At 37.9% G+C, this 18348-nt stretch overlaps 1 protein-coding gene across 5 annotated transcripts; it reads left to right on the top strand.

Annotated features, from left to right (window-relative positions):
- Nucleotides 1–241: 241 nt before the first annotated feature.
- On the top strand, nt 242–18347 carry kcnn4 (potassium intermediate/small conductance calcium-activated channel, subfamily N, member 4). Of its 5 annotated transcripts, XM_067510027.1 has the most exons (10): nt 244–1134; nt 6482–6577; nt 7897–8333; nt 10227–10362; nt 12167–12184; nt 12682–12792; nt 15192–15313; nt 15830–15899; nt 16753–16919; nt 17050–18347. In XM_067510027.1, the coding sequence occupies exons 1-10, from the start codon at nt 730–732 to the stop codon at nt 17051–17053; spliced, it is 1566 nt and encodes a 521-aa protein (XP_067366128.1). In that variant the 5' UTR covers nt 244–729; the 3' UTR covers nt 17054–18347. The 5 variants fall into 5 exon arrangements, with proteins under 5 accessions (XP_067366133.1, XP_067366130.1, XP_067366132.1 ...); XM_067510032.1 differs by lacking the exon at nt 6482–6577 and having other exon boundaries at nt 242–1134; XM_067510029.1 differs by lacking the exon at nt 17050–18347 and having other exon boundaries at nt 242–1134; nt 16753–16923.
- Nucleotide 18348: the final 1 nt, after the last annotated feature.

The raw sequence follows: 18348 nt of genomic DNA, 5'->3' as shown, positions 1-18348 counted from the left end.
AGCACCTTTAAGGAAAAAATACTTGTAAAATCCCACTTTAAAATGGATGACTGATGACTACAGGCACAGTCAGCCATGAGTCACTCCCAATATTAGCGAACCCTGACTATGTTTTGAATAGACGAAGGCACTGAACCACGAGATGTCACTGCGGAGCTGTTGTGGAACTTGTGTTCACAACTGTTGCCATGCATTATGAAAAAAAATTAATAATCCTTAAGGGCAGGGAACATAACCTGTTTTAGTCTTTATATTTCTTTAGAAAAAGAAAACGCGTAACGGTCTGTTCTCTGATAAGAACCCTTATTTACAAAGCTGAACTTTCTTTAACGCGTTTCAACTACATTTAATTTTATCAGAGCAAAATGAACCAAATCAAAGGAAGGCAGGGCTGTTTTGTTTTCAGCACAAAGGAGATGCAGTGTCTGTGAGCTTTAATGCAAATAGGCGTTGTAATTAGTGGAGAGCGCATCGCAGGGTGACACACATACGCGGCACAGGCAGAATTCATTTGCGGCAGACTGACGCACACTCTTAAAATAATAAGCCTTGCAAATAAAAACATATAGTCCGCTGTATATTCCAAATGGCACCAGTGCGCGTTACCACGCCGCGCCGTTTGGTAGGAGTGTTAAGGTGAGAGTGTATAGAAGCCAAGTGTGTTTTTGTAAACACTTCGATGAGCGACAAGCGAGAGACGGGCCTGGTTCTCAGTGCGCCCATCGGACTATGCCTTCTCCAATTTGGGAGGAAAGCAAAGCGGAGCCCGGACAGCCAGAGGACGGAGCAGCGGAGAGCCACGACACGGCGAGAGGAGCGAGCAGTCGTCTCGTGTGCTCTCTGGAGATGGAGATGACAAACCGGAGTCTGCACAGCGAGTCCAAACTGGACTGCTTAAACTGTGATGGCTTGATCAATCGAAACAGCGGGGACTCAGCAGAAGTATCCTTGCCGCTGTCACTTCCCGGGAAGCGAGCTGCTCCTATGGAGGGAGACAACCTTCACAAACTGCGAGAGAGAAAGTTTTTATTAGAGGATAAAAAGCGCCTCTGCGCTTTGGCTCTGGGCACTGCTCTGCTGGGGATACTGCTCATGATTATCCACGCCGAGATATGCCCCTTCGTTTACAAGCAGGTAGGTTGAAAAACGTAACCACATTAATGTTAGTCAGCGACTAGAGGGTCAGACCACTGATCATGCCGGGAATGTTTGAAATGGGACACTTAGTTGACTCCTCATCTAAAACCTTCCATTTCTCATCTTCCCATTCTTACCAATCAGATAAAAGCCTGAGCTATAGTGAAACATTGCCCCTGTTTAAAAGGGTTTAAGCTGGCCAACATGCGTAAAATTAGAACATTTCCATAGCATGCTCTGTAAAGCAGCTACATTAAATGACATATTTCAGCCTGTCAGACCATCTTAGTTTCGGCCCCTTCAGTTGTAGATAAACAATCAAACTCATCATAATCCTGCTTTCAGCATCATTCAGCCTGTTAACAATTGCTCGTTCATGTAGACTATAATAGAACTGAACAGACTGATATTACAGCATGTTGTCTGTTACTGGTGATTTATTTCACTGACTAAATTAATAATTGGTCCAGAAAATAACAACATAATGAAACTGGCTCTAGATGTTATCCTAACAACTTGCTTGATTAGAAGACAGCACAAGATCCATGCAGCATAACAGCAGAATCTGCACCTGGGCTTTGAACTTTCATGACCCACTGATTAGTTAGTCCATTTCCAGACCCACTGTTTGGTAGCACAGTCTCATGACATTAACATGCAGATCCCAGTGGATAACAATGCCAGGCCAAACAATCAACAAATTATTAACTCCCCCTGACTTCCTACAGCACACGCCAGTTCCACAAGTGGAAAAAAGCTCTCATGCATGCCGCAAAACATCAGACCACCTTTATGCTGTGAAGGCAGTGATTGATTACAGTGTCAAAGAGCCCCACATTTCTAACTTACATCAGCTACAGTCTTTTGGGAAACCTGTGGAAATATGGTCTTGGCCTTCAAACTATGCCTGATGCATTCAGAGACTTGGATCTGGTGAGACGTGATTGTGAAGTTAACAGCGCTGGCATAAGTTTCACATTACTATTCCAGTTTACAAATACGAACCAAGAACAGGTGTTGTCTGTCCATAACAGGCATCAGCTTCGATGCTGCTGGAAATGCTGATGCACTGGAAAAGTGTTCTCTGCCGCATTTGAATCATATTATTTTGGAGGGGCTGCATTAGTAATTTAACCAGAGCTCATATAACCATTGACAGCATTAATCTTTACACCTCATGCAAAGTCCAGATTACAGTATGAACTGTAACATCTTCTTCCCGTGCACACGGACATATTTGCAGTGGGCAGTAGTGCAGTGTAATTGTCGTATTTTAAACCTATTTTAAATATGCTGCAGGATATTTTTAAGCTGTGGCATTAAAGTTAATTCCAGTCTACAAAATTATATTTCAAACATTTGTTTTCAAGGATATTCACGAAAACTGGGCTATTTATATATATTTTTCCACATTTCAGTTCGTTCCCTGCAGCACGATTGCTCACAGTACTTCAGGCTATTTTTCCGCATCATTTCATGTATAATTAGAGTGCTTGTAGGTCAGTCATCTCTTCAGCTGGGTTAGAGCCAGGAGTGTGCACCTTGACCTGGTTATATTCATGTCTGTTTTTCTGCAACTCATTGTTGTCTCTACAACCCAAAAAATTAAAGCACGATGCTGATTATTTAAACTAACGTTCCTTGATGTTTGAACTGTAGGGGTTGTTGACTGTCTCTGATTGTCAAACACCTAAAACTGCAGGTTTTCAGTTCCAAAGGCAAGTTTATGATGCTGGGGGCAAAAGCCAAATTTACCCTAAGGATTTCAGATTTATTCAGAAATACCTGACAGCTGAAGCTGCTACGATTTAGTTTTGTGTTGTAATTCTCTTGATCGTTTAGCATTAATACAATAATTCAACCTGCACAACAATAACTAAAATACAGGCTACTATCATTTTCATATGCTTGTGAAACACGGTCTCCTGTTCTGTCAGAAATCCCATCAATATCAAAAGTTCAATTAATTAATACCTCCACCATGTAGCAAATTCATAATTTAGAGATATGTTGACTGGTCAGGATAGTCATGTACAAGAAGTTACGCTGTCAGGACACCTTTTCATTAAATACATGACACAGCAGCTCTCACTGATCCTGTTCTATAATATTAAAAAGCATCGAGCCACTAGACCCACCGTCATACGCAGTCACTGCATGTCACCCTTACCTGTTGTTTTTCATATGTATTTGTAAGATTGTGTCACTTTCATCCTACTCTACTGATGTAGCTTATATTTGTGTCTCCTTTAATGGAAGATTACATTTTTTGTGTGTGTTTTGACTGTTTGCCTGAGTGGCAGCTTGGCACATTTTATTTTTGAATTGTCCTTTTTGGACTCTGCACATCACTTACCCATTTTCTTTAAACTTTTTATACTCTGTTCACAGGCATCTTATCGGCTTTATACCTGCTTGTTAGAGAATGGTTGGCTTGGTATGATTTAAATGCTATTTGGTTTGCTGTAAATTAACATCTCACCAGGACCAAAATAGAATTAATGCATGGTATAATAAAATTTCACACACATAAAATGTAAAAGCGCTGTGTGTATTTCAGCCACTGCATCAAACAATTTAGTATAATGCTCATGTATATAAATATTATGATTAAAATTTATGGTAGCTAATGTAAGTTTCTCTTAAAATAAATGATTCTACACTTTCATGTGAAGCTACTTAAAAATGTGTCCTACAGTTGTGTAAATTAATAGGGTCATAGATTTTTTTTTATTTCTTTTTTTTAGAAATCATATTGCTGTGTTTTCGACTCTCACAAACATTAAAACTTGGCTGACACACTTTATGACCTACATACAGATTAAAAAAACTCACAAATATCTACACTGTGTGATCAAAACTTGCCTCTTATGCAACACTTCACCACTCAACCCCAAAGAAGCATGTTGTGTTTTACCCACATTTGACTCATAAGCAACAAGGTAAAAATACATGTTCTGCCTGTAAAAAAACACCAAAACCTGCACAAATTCTGTTTTTATTTTTGGAACTGAGCCACGGTGACCAGATTTGGCCCATATGTGGATGCTATCTTATTTTGCTGATTGACACATTCCCAAAATGAGCTGGTGTGCTGATTAGTGATTAGAAACCCCAGTTCTCCAAAAGATCACTATAATGTTACTGTTCTCAATCCCAGAAAGTTTACTCCAGGGGTGATGAGACCCTGATTAACTAATAACTAAGTAGCATGATGAATTCCAAGGATCAAGCTATACTAAAGTGTGTACTTGTATAAGGTAGTGTATACCGTATGCAGAGTCTGGTTGGTATTAACTAAACCTTTGTGGTCTTTTTGCCTGTGACTGTCCCACTACAACAATGATCTTGGATATTATTTGTAAACCTGTTTGTCACACAAGTGAATTATAGAAGTCCGATGTATATAGTATTACTTTGTAGTGTATCTACAGAACAAATCAGACACCTCCTCTTGGTCCAGATGTACTGTTTTATCTTGAATTTTGTTGTCTGTCCAGGAATAGGTGAAACAATCTTTGTTAGGTTTAACCCAAAATTAGGTTCACCAGGCCTGATATCACTGTTTTCTATGGGAAATATTACAGAAACATTTTTTAGAAACTCAGCAAGAAACGTGTTGTTCAACTCTGTGTTATGGAATGTGGTGAAGTTTGTGTGTTGAGCTTTTGTGGGGTCCTCTAATTAGTCCTGGATGTAATACAGACATGATGTGGATGCTACGGGAAAAACTGGAAAACAACGCACCTTGCCAACAATGTCACACTGTACCACCTACAAGTTCAAGTTTCCTCACGTTTAAAAGTTTGTAATTAAACCATATTAAACGGCACTTGATGTTAAAAACCTCCAATGTTGTTGCTGAGTTGCATAAATGTAGGATATATTGAATGTGCTATATAACCTGCTAAGACAAAGTTGATGTGAAAGCGGCCTATGCATCTTTCTCAATCAGTTTGTGACGGTCAGGGGCAAACCATCTTTGTTTGTGTGGCCAGTGTATTTTTGTCTCCAGCTGTCAGTTTTCCAGAATGGAAAGTATTTAATTACAAGCACTCTGGTTACTCTAATTGAGTGGCTTTTTATGTACTTTTTGCAGTACATTACAGAATCACTAATTCCACTATTGTTAGGTTTAAGTACTGTAATATGGAACGGCAAGAATTAGAGAGTGGCCCACAGTTATGTCGTTATAAAATGACCAGCAGGATATTTAAATCAAAACATTTAAATATCACCTTCAGTAGAAATGTTTGACAGACTTTTTATTGAGAAAAAAGATGGTTTAAATATTATCAGCAGCATCACAGAAAGGACAGGAATTTCAAGTTCTCACTGAAAAATACAATATTCATGAAGTGCCTTATATGAATTGAATCCTACATGTAAATGTATGTCATTGTATCCTTTATTGGACTGCAAGGTACTAAGGAATTCAGATGTTTATTAATTCATTATCAAAAGTGTTGAAAATGAAGTTTTAATTTTCAGTTGATCAGCTACTTGATCAACAAATTTTTTCAGCGCTACAAAATGTTTAATATTTTACTGAACTGGTACCAATGCAGTGTGGAATAAAGATATGAAGTAAGTTAAAGTTGCAAAGTGACTGGAGCTACTGCATGGTGGAGATGACATAGCATTTATCGTCCACTGAAGAAACTCGCCATTATTTATTCTGAAGGATCAAGCATTTCTTGCCATCAGCAATTCTATGTGGGTCTGGCCAAACTGGCCGGGGAAATGCCACGCTATATTGGCAGCAAAGAAAATTTTGCAAACTGATTTTCTAAAGAATACCACTTTTTCTTGGAGCTTTTTTAAATACTTGGGTTGTGTAATGTAGCTGCGCGTTTTACATAATTCAAATCTTAAGGAAACTGTGATCTATTGTTAATTTATTTTGCTGGAAACCTCACACAGATGTATTTTCAACATTCACAACGCACAAGTACTGGGTTAGTGATTCAAATAAGAAAGATTTAAGAAAATACACACCATTTATACTGGTAAATGTACAATGTCGCCACCTCTATACTTTCACAAAAGTTTGTAAAAAGACATATACAGTCAGGAGGCCGCATTGGCTCATAACGTTAACAAATCACTGTCGATTTTAAACTTGTATTTCTTTAAATGTAACCTTACGCCATCCACGTAAAATATTAAGCCCTTCTACTTGATTTTGATATGCTGGTATTTTTCCACAGTAGTCATAGGAAACCATACAGTCCATGAGTTATTGCACAAACTTGTGATAATGGCGAATGGTTATGGAAACATATCAAATTTCTGCTGTTGCAGAAAGCCTTCTTTTATACCATTGTCTCCATCTGTTTCCTAGGGTTCAAACATTGCCTTAATCATCAACTGTTCCATCAGCCTGTCCACTGGGTGTCTCCTGGTCCTCATTATAGCTTTCCATTATAAGGATATCAGGGTAAGTTTGCTTTTTACCCTTTGTTTCCAATAGTTTGGACGCCCTTATTGTGATGTTGTGTGTGAGAGGGAGATGTGTGTATGCACGCATGGGTGCATTTTTGATCTTCAGGGATGGACTATTTTGTGCATCACTTTTCATATGCAAATGTTGGTCCAAATGAGCTTGGTTAGACTGAGACTTTGTTAGAGATACCTGAGGGCAGTTGTTTTAGATTGAGCTCTCGGTCCACTGATAGTAGCCTCAACACTAATTATCTGTGTTATATTTGCTGTATGCGTGAAAAACTCTGGATGAAACCTCAACCCACACAGGCAAACACGGCATTGCAGCTGCAATATTTTTCCAGTCTACATGGCTGGCTGCCGTTGTGTGTGAATTCAATATGCATGGACAGATTTAGTTGAAGTTAAACAGAGTAAACATTCTTTCATTTGCCTTCATACACACTGACATCATGTGTATTCAAAAGTGCTACAAGTGCCCAATGTACTGAGTATCTGCACAGGAGTGAAATAAGTTGCAGAAGTCATGGTTTCACCAAGTGTGTAGAAGAGATAAGGAAGGGCAGGTTCAGGGTGGAGGCAGGAGATTGAGTAGCAGGGTTCAGCAATGCACAGTCTCGCTTTCATTCTTTGGTGTGAGAGGTGATAGACCGAATTATGCAAAAACATCAAGGTATCACAATCGGTGGAGCAAAGAAAATGTTTTTAAAAACGAAATGAGACCCAATCGCTTTTTTTAACAAACTGAAACACAACCTACTCAAGATTTTTGTTTTATATCTGTGGTTCATTATCTTTATACTCACTATGTGCAGCCAGGGTTATCTGTTTACTCTTCCCCACCTTCCTATGTACTTAAATCTATTAAAAAAATAATAATAATAAAATAAAAAATATTCCTTTCTGCTCTTTCTTGCAATTGCATCTAATGAAATCTCATGCATCTCATGAAATGTAAACATTGTTAACGTTGTCAACAATTGTTCGATTTTTTGCTGCCTTGTAACTCACTTGTAAGTCGCTTTGGATAAAAGCGTCTGCTAAATGACTAAATGTACTTTAATTAAACAGTCATCCCATCAAGATACAGAAACACAGTCAGCATATGCAGCAAAACAGTTATCACAGTGCTTATATAATGTCTTCAACTTGTATCATTGGAAAACGTGAGGTGAAATTAGAAGCACTGAGGGCTTCATTTCAGAAAGAAAATCAAAGGTGATTCCCTCAATCCCCATCTTTATAGTGATGATTTTGCTTATTTTCATGTTTTCATCTTTCACTCTTTCTGTTAATGCCTCCTCTGCCTTTCAGCTGTTCATCATTGACCACAACCAAGTGGACTGGCGTATTGCCATGACCAGCCACAGGGTTCTTGTGATCACTCTGGAGCTGCTGGTCTGTTCCATCCATCCTGTTGGCACATACTGGAAAGTGGGCCTCTATGTCAACTCCTCTTCCACAGCTCCGCTCTGTGTTTCCAACCAGCTAGGAGAAGCTCTGTTGAATGTGGAGCTGCTGTTATCGGTGCTGATGTTCCTCCGTTTGTACTTGGTGCACAGAGCCATCCTGCTGCACAGCAAAGTGCTGCTGAGCGCCTCCTACAGGAGCATTGGCTCGCTCAACAACATCAACTTCACGTTCCGCTTTGTCCTCAAGGTACTGATGAACAAGCACCCAGCACGGATGCTTCTGGTCTTCATCCTCTTCTTCTGGCTCACTGCATCGTGGATGCTCACTCTGTGTGAGAGGTAGGGAGGAGAACTAAACTGCACACATGGATTGATCTGAAAAGTGGGTTTTCCGATGTCAATTTAATTGCATAAACCTACTATGATGACCACTGTTAGTACATGTACATGGCTCATTAATACACTCTATTACAGAGATAAGAGACACAGAGTAACACACACACCAATGTTGGAGATTGGTGGTTCATAATGTGTGGCACATAGGATGTTTTTATTTGGGAAAGGCTTTAAAAAAAAATCAATCCACCCTGAAATATACCGTCATTTTTAGGCAGCTATCAACAACTAGCATGGCTCTGTCCAACGGCAAATGTAACATAACTTTGAGGTTTAAAAGGTGGTTATTTCCTGATTCTTGGCAACCTTACACGTGCTGTTAAGGAAATTTAAATTTTTCCCTTTGAACAGTTAAAGGTAAGCCAACCATCTGCTGTCTCTAGCTTCCCTGTTATCAAATAGATAGAAGTTGCATTGATTCCTTCCTCTAACTCTCTCTAAGAGCAATACTGATTATTCTTTTCTTAAACACAGAAATTAGCTACAGTTTTGCCCCATGACTGTTTAATTAAAGCGAATTTGCTTGTAAAGACATTTGACACATGTGAATTTGACATGCCTAAGTGGAATCTTTGGAGTTTTATGAGAGAACTGATCCCGCTCAACAAATATTGACTGGACTCTACTCAGAGGAAGAAATAACTTTTAAAGAATGTCAGATGTTTGCTTTCCATAATAATCAATTGAGGCATTTGTTTTAACATTCCTTCTGCCTTTCACAGATGCTGACAAACTGTGTAACACACTTACAAACCTTGAGGTTCAACTTCACTTTCCTGTTCAGAATAGATTTACAATAACTGATTTGATAATCACTATTTTTTTTTTTTTTTTTGCTCTAACAAATTTCTCTTTAACGTGAGCCAGCTACACGTTAGAGTGATACTGATTGTTTGGCTATCTGGACAGTTTGAGGTCAATTTTTTTATTTGAACCTTAATGAGAGGTTTCGGCTTAATTTCACATGTTTAAATCTTGTATGTTTTAATTTGCCAAAAGAAATAACAGCACACATAATTGATAGCTGATACAATCACAAAACATTTTTACACTTTTTAATGTTTACACCAGTCATTTTTCATATTAGTTGATTACTACATCTGAGAGACAGATGACTATTTATATACTGAATGACCTGATTATGTACATTGGATTTGTGCTTTACAGTGTTTTACAATTTTACTGTGGTACCCATTTCCTGTCTGCTATAGCACTGTAGAGCATCAGTGCTGATTACACAGTTTAACAATCCACACCTTTATCAAACTCAGAGGGTTTATTGTGCACAAGAAATGGTTTAGCCAAATTATTGCGGGGTCAAAGACAGTGTTATGGACGACACAGATGCATTCGGTGATTCACAGTGTAATTGTTCATCTAAATGGATTTCTAACTACAATCACAATAGGATCAAAGTAATTCAGTGCTAAATGTCAATCATGGCCTACATGACTATTTAATTTGGCATTAAGGAGGTAGTTTGTAAATGGCAATACCTTGGAAACCTTCCATTTGCCTATAAACACAACATAACTAACTAAACTAAATGTCTCTGCTTTTTATATGAAATTCCTTTATAAAACACACTAATTTACATAATTATTTCAGGGAAATCTCCATAAACCATGTTTAAAATATGGTTATGTTATGTTTGAACATGCTAAAAATATTAATAATATTATGAATGTTATAAATTTATATGGTCCTTTGTAAATTCTAAATTTTAGTTTAGTTTATGTATAATTGTGTCTTAGCCCATAACAGTAGTGGGATTCATAAGAATACTCTTCAGATTTCATAAAAACACAGTCTCACTTTTGCTTTGTGCCTTTGCAGGCAGACAAAAGCATTGACGGGACACATGGACACGGCTCTGTGGCTTATAGCCATCACCTTCCTGACAGTGGGCTATGGGGATGTAGCACCCACAACCAGCTGTGGCAAGACAGTGTGTCTCTTCACTGGAGTCATGGTAACTATTCTGGGCTGCTTGTTGAGAAAATATAAAATGTATTAAACACACAGCTGTTGTTGATGGATTCATGTTATTTAATTTGCATTGTATTATTGTATTTTTTTCCACTTTTCCCCAAATTCTTTAACCTGTGGATGGGTAGCACTTTAAACAGAAATGACGCTTGCTTTAGTAAACAAAAAAAAAATAGAGATGTATCATCTTGGTTTCATATCTGTATTTCTTTTAACCAGACCACTTCACATTTCTTCATGTGTGTGACCAGCCACTAAACTAGATTAGTTTGAGTTTTTTAGCTTTTGTTTTTTTTTTTTTTACTACTTTAAAGATGTGTTCTCTCTGCATGTGTTAAATTTGACTCCATTTCTACTCTACTGTTTTCTATCAATCAATCTGTTCCACTCAGTTCTATGACGTTGACTGATTTGGCTCATTTAATTCTACTTTTTTCCATTCCATTTTGTTTGAGCTCAGCCTGTTTTGTTCCGTTCCTATCCAGTTTATTCTCTTGTGATATGTTTTATTTTACTGCCTTCAGTTCTGTTCCATATTGTTCCTTATTATCCTGGTTCACACTGTTCCACATCATCCAGTCTGGTTTGTTCTTCCTTCTTATTTTTTCCCATTCACATTGGGTCAGTTCAGCTTGGTTCACTTCTTGCTGTTTTTTTGTGTTTGCTATTCTGCTCTATTCAATTCATTATCTTGGACGCATATTTTGCCTGGCTGTGGTGTAGGTGCACTGACAGACCTGAATGCCATTATTCCCTGATGCGTGTCATGAAGATCACAGCCTTCAAATAAATGAACGAACCTTGGCAGTACCAGGCAATTCTACCAAAAGACTGAGGGAAGGAAACTGTCAGCACGCAGTGGGTGCTGTTCAGTCCACACAACATCTGTGTGGAGCAAGATCTTTCTGCTGAGTGAAGACATTGTTTCGCTGAGCTAACTGACTTTTTTGCTTGTCATACTCACATGTTATTTATCGCATCACAGAATGCAAGAAATAAAGAATCTATGAGGGGAAAGAGACAAAGCATCAGAGTCAGATCAGATTGTATTATTCTGTGAATATGATCAAATAAGAGCAAAATAACCTTTTTAACACAGTCTTTTTCTTAGAGCAAGAAAACAAAGACATACTGTAAAGTAAGATAAACCATAAGTAACTGAGAGCAAGAAGAGTCTGTGTGTTTAAATAGGATGTGTGGACTATGGTTCGCTGCCAGCTGTCTCACCTCTGCTGCATTAACTTTTGGTACAAGCAGATATGTGTCATCACGAGGGCTCTGATGGTGGGCATGAGTCTGGTTTAGACACCTATGTGACAGAATGGAAAACAAATCTTTTCCATCTCTCTTTCTCCATCTCCCATGTTTTTATAAGCTTCCCTCTTGTAAGGGGAAACTTTCCACCATATTCATTTTTAGGTGGTTTATTGCCTTTGGCACCGCTACGCCAGAAGGGTGTGCCAACCTGTGCCCATGATTTGGAAAAAGATACATTTCTTAAAGTCATCAACGCTGTTCTGGGTATAAGTGACTGAGGTGAGGCTTACACCTGTAAGGATCTTGCCATATCTCAGTTTGTAGCTGTGTTTAGGAGTTGATTGATTGCATCCCATCACTGTGTGTGTATGGTTTCAAGAGAAGAGTTAGTATCTGCAAGGATTTACAAATGCTGTAATGATCAATATTCAGTAGTAGAGTATACATTTATTATTTTATAACTCTGGTTTGTCCCTTTATTTCCTCATGCTTGATTTGCACTCTTCTTTCTCTCTCTCTCTTAATGCAAGCTGAGGAGAGGAAAACAGGTAAAGACTGGTTATATAATTGTCCATGCCAAACATGGGTTCATTGCAATGTTTTGTCTGTGTGTCTTATATCTTGCCTATTAGTGTAAATATTTGTGTGCGATTCACTCTGTGGCCAATTTGAATATCTACCATCTTTCTTTAGTTCCCTTTCCAGTAAGAGCATGAAGCTATTCTTAGTTACACTATTATAGCAGTATTACACAGCCTGTGTTTAACCATTGAACTCTGTATAAATATAACATTGATTTACTGGACAAAACTATATGAGGTATGAAGATCAACATTTAGTTTTCTTGATAGATGCTTTACTTTGATGTGAATGGTGGACTGAAAAGGTGGTTTTGACTGAAAATAATTTAGTTCTGAGCTCTGCTTTGTTGATGTTACCACAGTATTTTGAATCAATCCTACTGTATCATAGAGAAAACAGGGAGATGGTAAATATATCAACAACCAATGCCAACAGCTGTGTGTATGTGTGTGTCGGATTTTAGGGTGTAGCCTGCACTGCCATGCTCGTGGCAATCGTAACAGAGAAGCTGGCATTGAACAAAGGAGAGAAACATGTGCACTTTTTCATGATGGACATCCAGATCTCTAAAAGGGTAAGAGCAATGATTTTTTTTTTTAGAAAACATAGGTTTAAGGCTTATTCTTACTTTACATCACTCTGCAGTTTTGATGAATTGGTGGGTGTTCAACAAATTACAGCGTGGCAAACAGTGTCTGAAAATGTGCTGAAATGTTTTATATTTTTGGATGTACATTTCTTACCAGAAAACCAATAGTTCGGTGAAATCAGCCTGCAGAGACTGGAAACTTTGAAACATACTGTTTCAGCAAGGCTTGCATGCAAGTAAATTGATTTATCTCACTTGTCAGTCAACATATGAATAGACTTGGCCTTTGCAGGAAACATGAGCTAACCTGCCAGCTTGTAACCCCTCCTTTACCTGGAGTTACAATGATCCAGTCATCATATTGTGCTGTGTGCTGTGCTGTTTAGTAAGGGAAGAGTTGTAGTTTTTTATTTATGTTTATGTAAATAATTCAGTTGACCTTTGACCCCAGTGAAGTCAGAGAGGGTAGTTTAATTACTTTATTTCATCTAAAACCTAATGAAAAAGAGGCAATATATCCACATCTGAAGTTAATGAGACTAATTAAAGGCTGATCAATAAAAATAGGATAAATAGTCAGATTTTGTTTTGCAACTGAAAGGGTCAAATAGGTCACATACCATGTCTGTGTTTACTGTTGCCTCCAGAGCATTGCATGGTAATGCAGCTGTACATGCAGAATAATGAGAAAAGTCTGCACTGCACTGCCAGACAACAATAACATAACAATCACTCAATATGAAAAAAAAAAGTAATACAGATTGGTATGCTTTGGAAAATGATTGGTGGTTTTGTAAAATGTGTTATTATGTTTATAGTAAACAGGCCAAACATAAGGGATGTAGAAGATTTAATTAACTAGATTTAACGAATTATTAACAGATTATCAGCTCAATATAAAGCCTGGAAAATCTGAGAGGTGGTGTAATGTTTATCAAATAATGACATCAAAGACTCTCTTGTATCAACTTTGACTTGGGTTAAAATGTCTAACTCAATAGACGCATGGGTGTGTGACATTTGACACAGTACTTGATGATGTAAATGGTGTTTTATTTTTGCTTCATTCTTGTGATAATATTTATCAAATAATCACCCAAAGTTCCTCACATAAACATTTAGAAAACAGTCAAATGTTCTTTTATCAAAACTTACTGCAGTGCAGCAAGACTAATATGTTGATAAGGTGATAAATCAGATACTGTTCAGGATAGAAGCTACTCCAAGTCACATGCATTATTTTTCTTTTTTCAGGTGTTTCTACTTAAATATAAGACGCCAGAGGATAGAATAGTATGGGAAAAAGGGGAAGAGGTCTACCAAATTCTTTTTAGACTTTTCAAGGCGTCAAACAGAGGAAATAATGTTGTGTTTGTCAGGAAAGAAACTTTTGTCACTTCAGGACGGTGCAGCGATGTGCAGGAAACTGAGATCACGTGTGTTTTTGAGAGTGAGTGGAAGTGACTTGCAGAAGAGTTGCTAGGTTTGTAACCTTGGACTACATTCAAGTGTTTGCTTACTGAAGGAGGTGTCTGATAAAAAGGAGTTTACGAAGAAGGAAACATTGTCATAAAGGCAGATAACTATTTGACGAAAATACATGAGTTTGTAATTATTAAAATGTTCTTTTTTTTCCAATCTTAGCTTCAATCTGTGCTTTGTATGGTGAAACTTTTCTTTAAAGCAGTTCTGACTGCGGTAGGTGCACTGTTTTGGAGGATACAACCATTTCCTTTCTCCCGGTGGCTGCATCCTGTCACTGGGTGCATCTTTATGCCTTGCTTGTGGTTGTTTTGGTCTTTGTGTGTGTGGGATTTTGTGGTTGTGCGTGCATCCTTGTAAGCTATCTGGTGGAGTCCAGATTTACACTGATGGGAACAAGGGAAGACATCTGGATGCAGACACTGACAGTCTCTATTAATAACTCTCACAACAGGCCAGAGTGACATCATCACAGGGCAGTTACAGTGATTTGGGCAGGAAAACTACAGACATAAATAGAATCAAAGAAAAAAATGTGAAAATGTTATGAAATCCTGTAATGACTAAATCTTTAGTTCTGGTCTGTATGAGCTGTCCATGAAATTCTTGTATACAAACATATCCATGAAAATTAGAACTTCATATCAGAAATTGGTATCATACAAAGAGTTGAACAGGAAAAACTATCTGCATTTTAATAATCATCAACAATTTTACTTCTTGTAAGTAAATGGCTTATATAAGCCAGATACTATCTGAAATATATTTAAAATGTTACATGCTTTTGGCAGTCAATCTTGCAAGTTTGACTGGGCTTATCTTGAAGGCCTTATCACCATGTTTCTGCTCCTAGAGCTTTCGTCTTTGAATAATCATTTCAGATTTTTCTGTGTCCTTACCAGATTCGCCACGCTGCTGCGAATGTGCTAAGGGAGTGCTGGCTTCTGCACCGTACAAACCTGACAAAGGGCAACCGTGGTGAACAACGAAGACACCAGAGATGCCTTCTGGAATCCATCAGAGTGTGAGTTACTGTATCGCAAAATGATACCTTCAGGCAGGATGTCTGTGTGTTTGTGTCTGGGCGAGAGATGTAAGTGGGTGGTTGGTTTCTGTGCCTTACATGTGTATTTTACGGGTCATTAACTTAGTGTAAACATACTTAACCACAGAGTCACAGTTTTAATGGCTAATCTACACTCCCAATAAGATCTGTCTGTCTCTTTTATGTGGGAGGGGCATGTGTGAACAAGGATCCACCCTTTTATTATACAGAATTCAATTGACCTTTATAGTATAATTTGGCAGTGACACCAAGAAAAGATAAAAACACAGAAACCATTTCCATCAGACACACAGAGGATTAAATGAACTCATTTGGCTGTGCATGATAGAAAAGTTAGACGTTATTCAATGAGCCGCACAGAAAATGTACATTTACGTTTAGCTGACATGTTCCTAGACATGATAAATACTAGTGTTTACGGGGAAAAGAGCTTGGATGTATGTAATGTGTATTAAACTTTCTTTTTTTGCACAGATTTCGACATTTACGACTCAAACAAAGAAAATTAAGAGATTATGTGAGTGAGATGGTGGACCTCCCTAAGGTGAGCGACAGCTGCTACTGCATTTTTTTTTTTTGGAAGAAATAAAATAAAGCCAAATAAGATGACAACACCCCCAATTACGCAGTATTTTACAGTCTGTTTCACAAGGTGGTCAGACACATTAAAAAGTCTCCATAAAATGTCTCAGGATTCATTTGTGTCAGGAATTCATGGGCCTAGAAAAGTTTTACATGTGGAATAAACCCAACACATGAAGACATTAATCAGTGAGAGGCACTGATGTGTAATTTGTGAATTTTATAATGCATTTTACTGAATATTATGGTAAAATGCTTTTTTTATTGGTCACCTTGCAATCAATTTGTTACAGTCTGAGAGCCAGGACTATGCTGCTCTCTCTTACTGACTGAGCCACTGGACCACTGATGAAGCTATCAGAGAGGCCTAAAAAAGTCAACACATTCGAGGATGTTTTGATAATGTTTTACAAGTTTTATTATTCTGAGAGCAGTTGCCAGAATGTTTTCATACACTGAAACAACAATTACATCCTAGAAGTTTCAATTGACATCCACTAAAATCCCAAACACACAAGTTTTTTACCATCATATTTGGATTTAATTTAGTTTCTTATTTAGATGGTGCTTCAAAACAAATGTAAATGTTTTCTAGGCTGGCAGCATGTGCGTGGTTTCAAATCTGCCCGATGGGAGTTGGATTAAATCTGTCAAACATGTAAAATGTGTGTCAATCATGAAATCTCCAGAAATTCACCACAAATCACTTAAAATGCATCTTTGCAGAAATAAATAAAATTGGGCAGATTTATTGATTGATCCAAGTTCCCCTCCCCAGAAATACAAGAAATCTCTGCATTTGCTTTCTTTACCAGATGCAAATGATCATGTGTGACCTCAGCGCCAATTGGAATAACTCTTATCGGGAGCTGGAGCAGCGTATCCTCTCCATGGAGCAGAAGCTAGATGAGCTGAGTCGCTGCTTCCAGCAAACCTCCGAGCTGCTGTCTGAGGTCCTACGTCACCGAAACCCAGAGATCAGGTAAACAACACTTACAATAAAGCTGCTAGTGATGCTGCACAGATCTGCTAACAACAGACTGCAGGATGTGGTATCATGACAGGATTGGAACTTGTCTGCTAAGAAAAGTTCTTTTTCATGTTTTACGCAGGTGACATGGCTCTATGCATTTGTAAAGAAGACAGTTAACTGGCTTGATTGCCTTCAGCACTGCCCATGAAAACGAGACAATAAATCCCCTCCACCCAGAGCTGCTTCAGACTCTTTAACATGCTGAACCACGTGGAGAACTGGCATACCTATGAAAGATCTCATTTTCTGGCCCTGTGCTGAGCACTGCACAGTGAGTCATAGCTGTTAAATTATACAGATAATATAGGACGTCTGTTAACTGTGGGAGAATTACTGTGCATTTTGAAAAACCTGTGATTTCAGCAGATGTATTTGTGACAGTGGTGAACTTAATCTCAAACAAGCACTGTGGACTGCCTTGTATTCCACACTGTCGACAGCTCCAGGGTTGTCTGCTACTCTCTGATATTTCTAAGATTTCACAGACTCTCTTCTTGCCTCATTCTTGTGGAACGAGACATACTTTTTATGTTACGTTTAAATTTTTTGCAATATTTACAGTTCTTTTACAATCTACTTATATTCATGAGGAGACTATTTAAATGGTTACCATGTTAATTACTGCTTTCAAACAGACTTACAAAATGAAATAGAAACTAGCAATGTCTCATTTATCTGCTTTTCTCTAAACCACCAAATCAGATTGGGAACGAAATGGTGTGTTTTGAAGCACCATCTAAATAAGAAACAAAATTCAATCTAAATATGATAGGTAAAAACTTTATTATAAGAGTTTCAGATTTTAATGAATGTCAATTGAAACTTCTAGGATGTAAGTGTTGTTTCGGTGTATGAAAACATTCTGACACCTGTTCTCAGAATAATAAAACTTGGGGTAGGTTGCCTTATATGCTCATCTTTTAGCAGCCCAACAGCTCCACCTAGTGGACAGGAATTAACTAACCCGTGTTATATTAGGGACTCATAACATTAACAACAAAAATTATATAACAACCATAAAAATGTCATAAGCTTTTTCCTAACTGAATACCAGTGTCTCAGAGGAGTAACATCTGTAGTAGTGAAAACAAATCAGAAAAACCCAACATAAGAGGAGTAACAGGGCCTCACACAAACCACACTGTTAAGAAAGCACTTGGCGAGTAAAAAAAATTGCAAAACTGGACTAACTCTTTCTTTGGAGGATAAACTGGAGTCTTTTTATTTAACTAAATACTGAAAATGTTCCTCTTGGGTTAATTTGTACTCTTGTATGTTGTCAAAAGGGAACTTTTTCTAAATCAGTTTACTGTGCACATGGTGAAAACATGTTAACCATCCATGACATGCTTGTAAATAAAAGTAATCAAGAATCTGT

The sequence above is a fragment of the Channa argus genome, chromosome 7 (assembly GCF_033026475.1).
Source record: "Channa argus isolate prfri chromosome 7, Channa argus male v1.0, whole genome shotgun sequence".
Classification (NCBI taxonomy): domain Eukaryota; kingdom Metazoa; phylum Chordata; class Actinopteri; order Anabantiformes; family Channidae; genus Channa; species Channa argus.
This window is presented reverse-complemented; position numbering and strand designations above follow the sequence as displayed.

Excerpts from the sequence above, each read along its gene's own strand:
- kcnn4 (XM_067510027.1), top strand. The coding sequence starts at position 730 with ATGCCTTCTCCAATTTGGGAGGAAAGCAAAGCGGAGCCCGGACAGCCA. Across the intron at positions 15,314-15,829 it reads CTTCTGGAATCCATCAGAGT|ATTTCGACATTTACGACTCA; the intron begins GTGAGTTACTGT and ends TTTTTTGCACAG. Across the intron at positions 15,900-16,752 it reads AGATGGTGGACCTCCCTAAG|ATGCAAATGATCATGTGTGA; the intron begins GTGAGCGACAGC and ends TTTCTTTACCAG.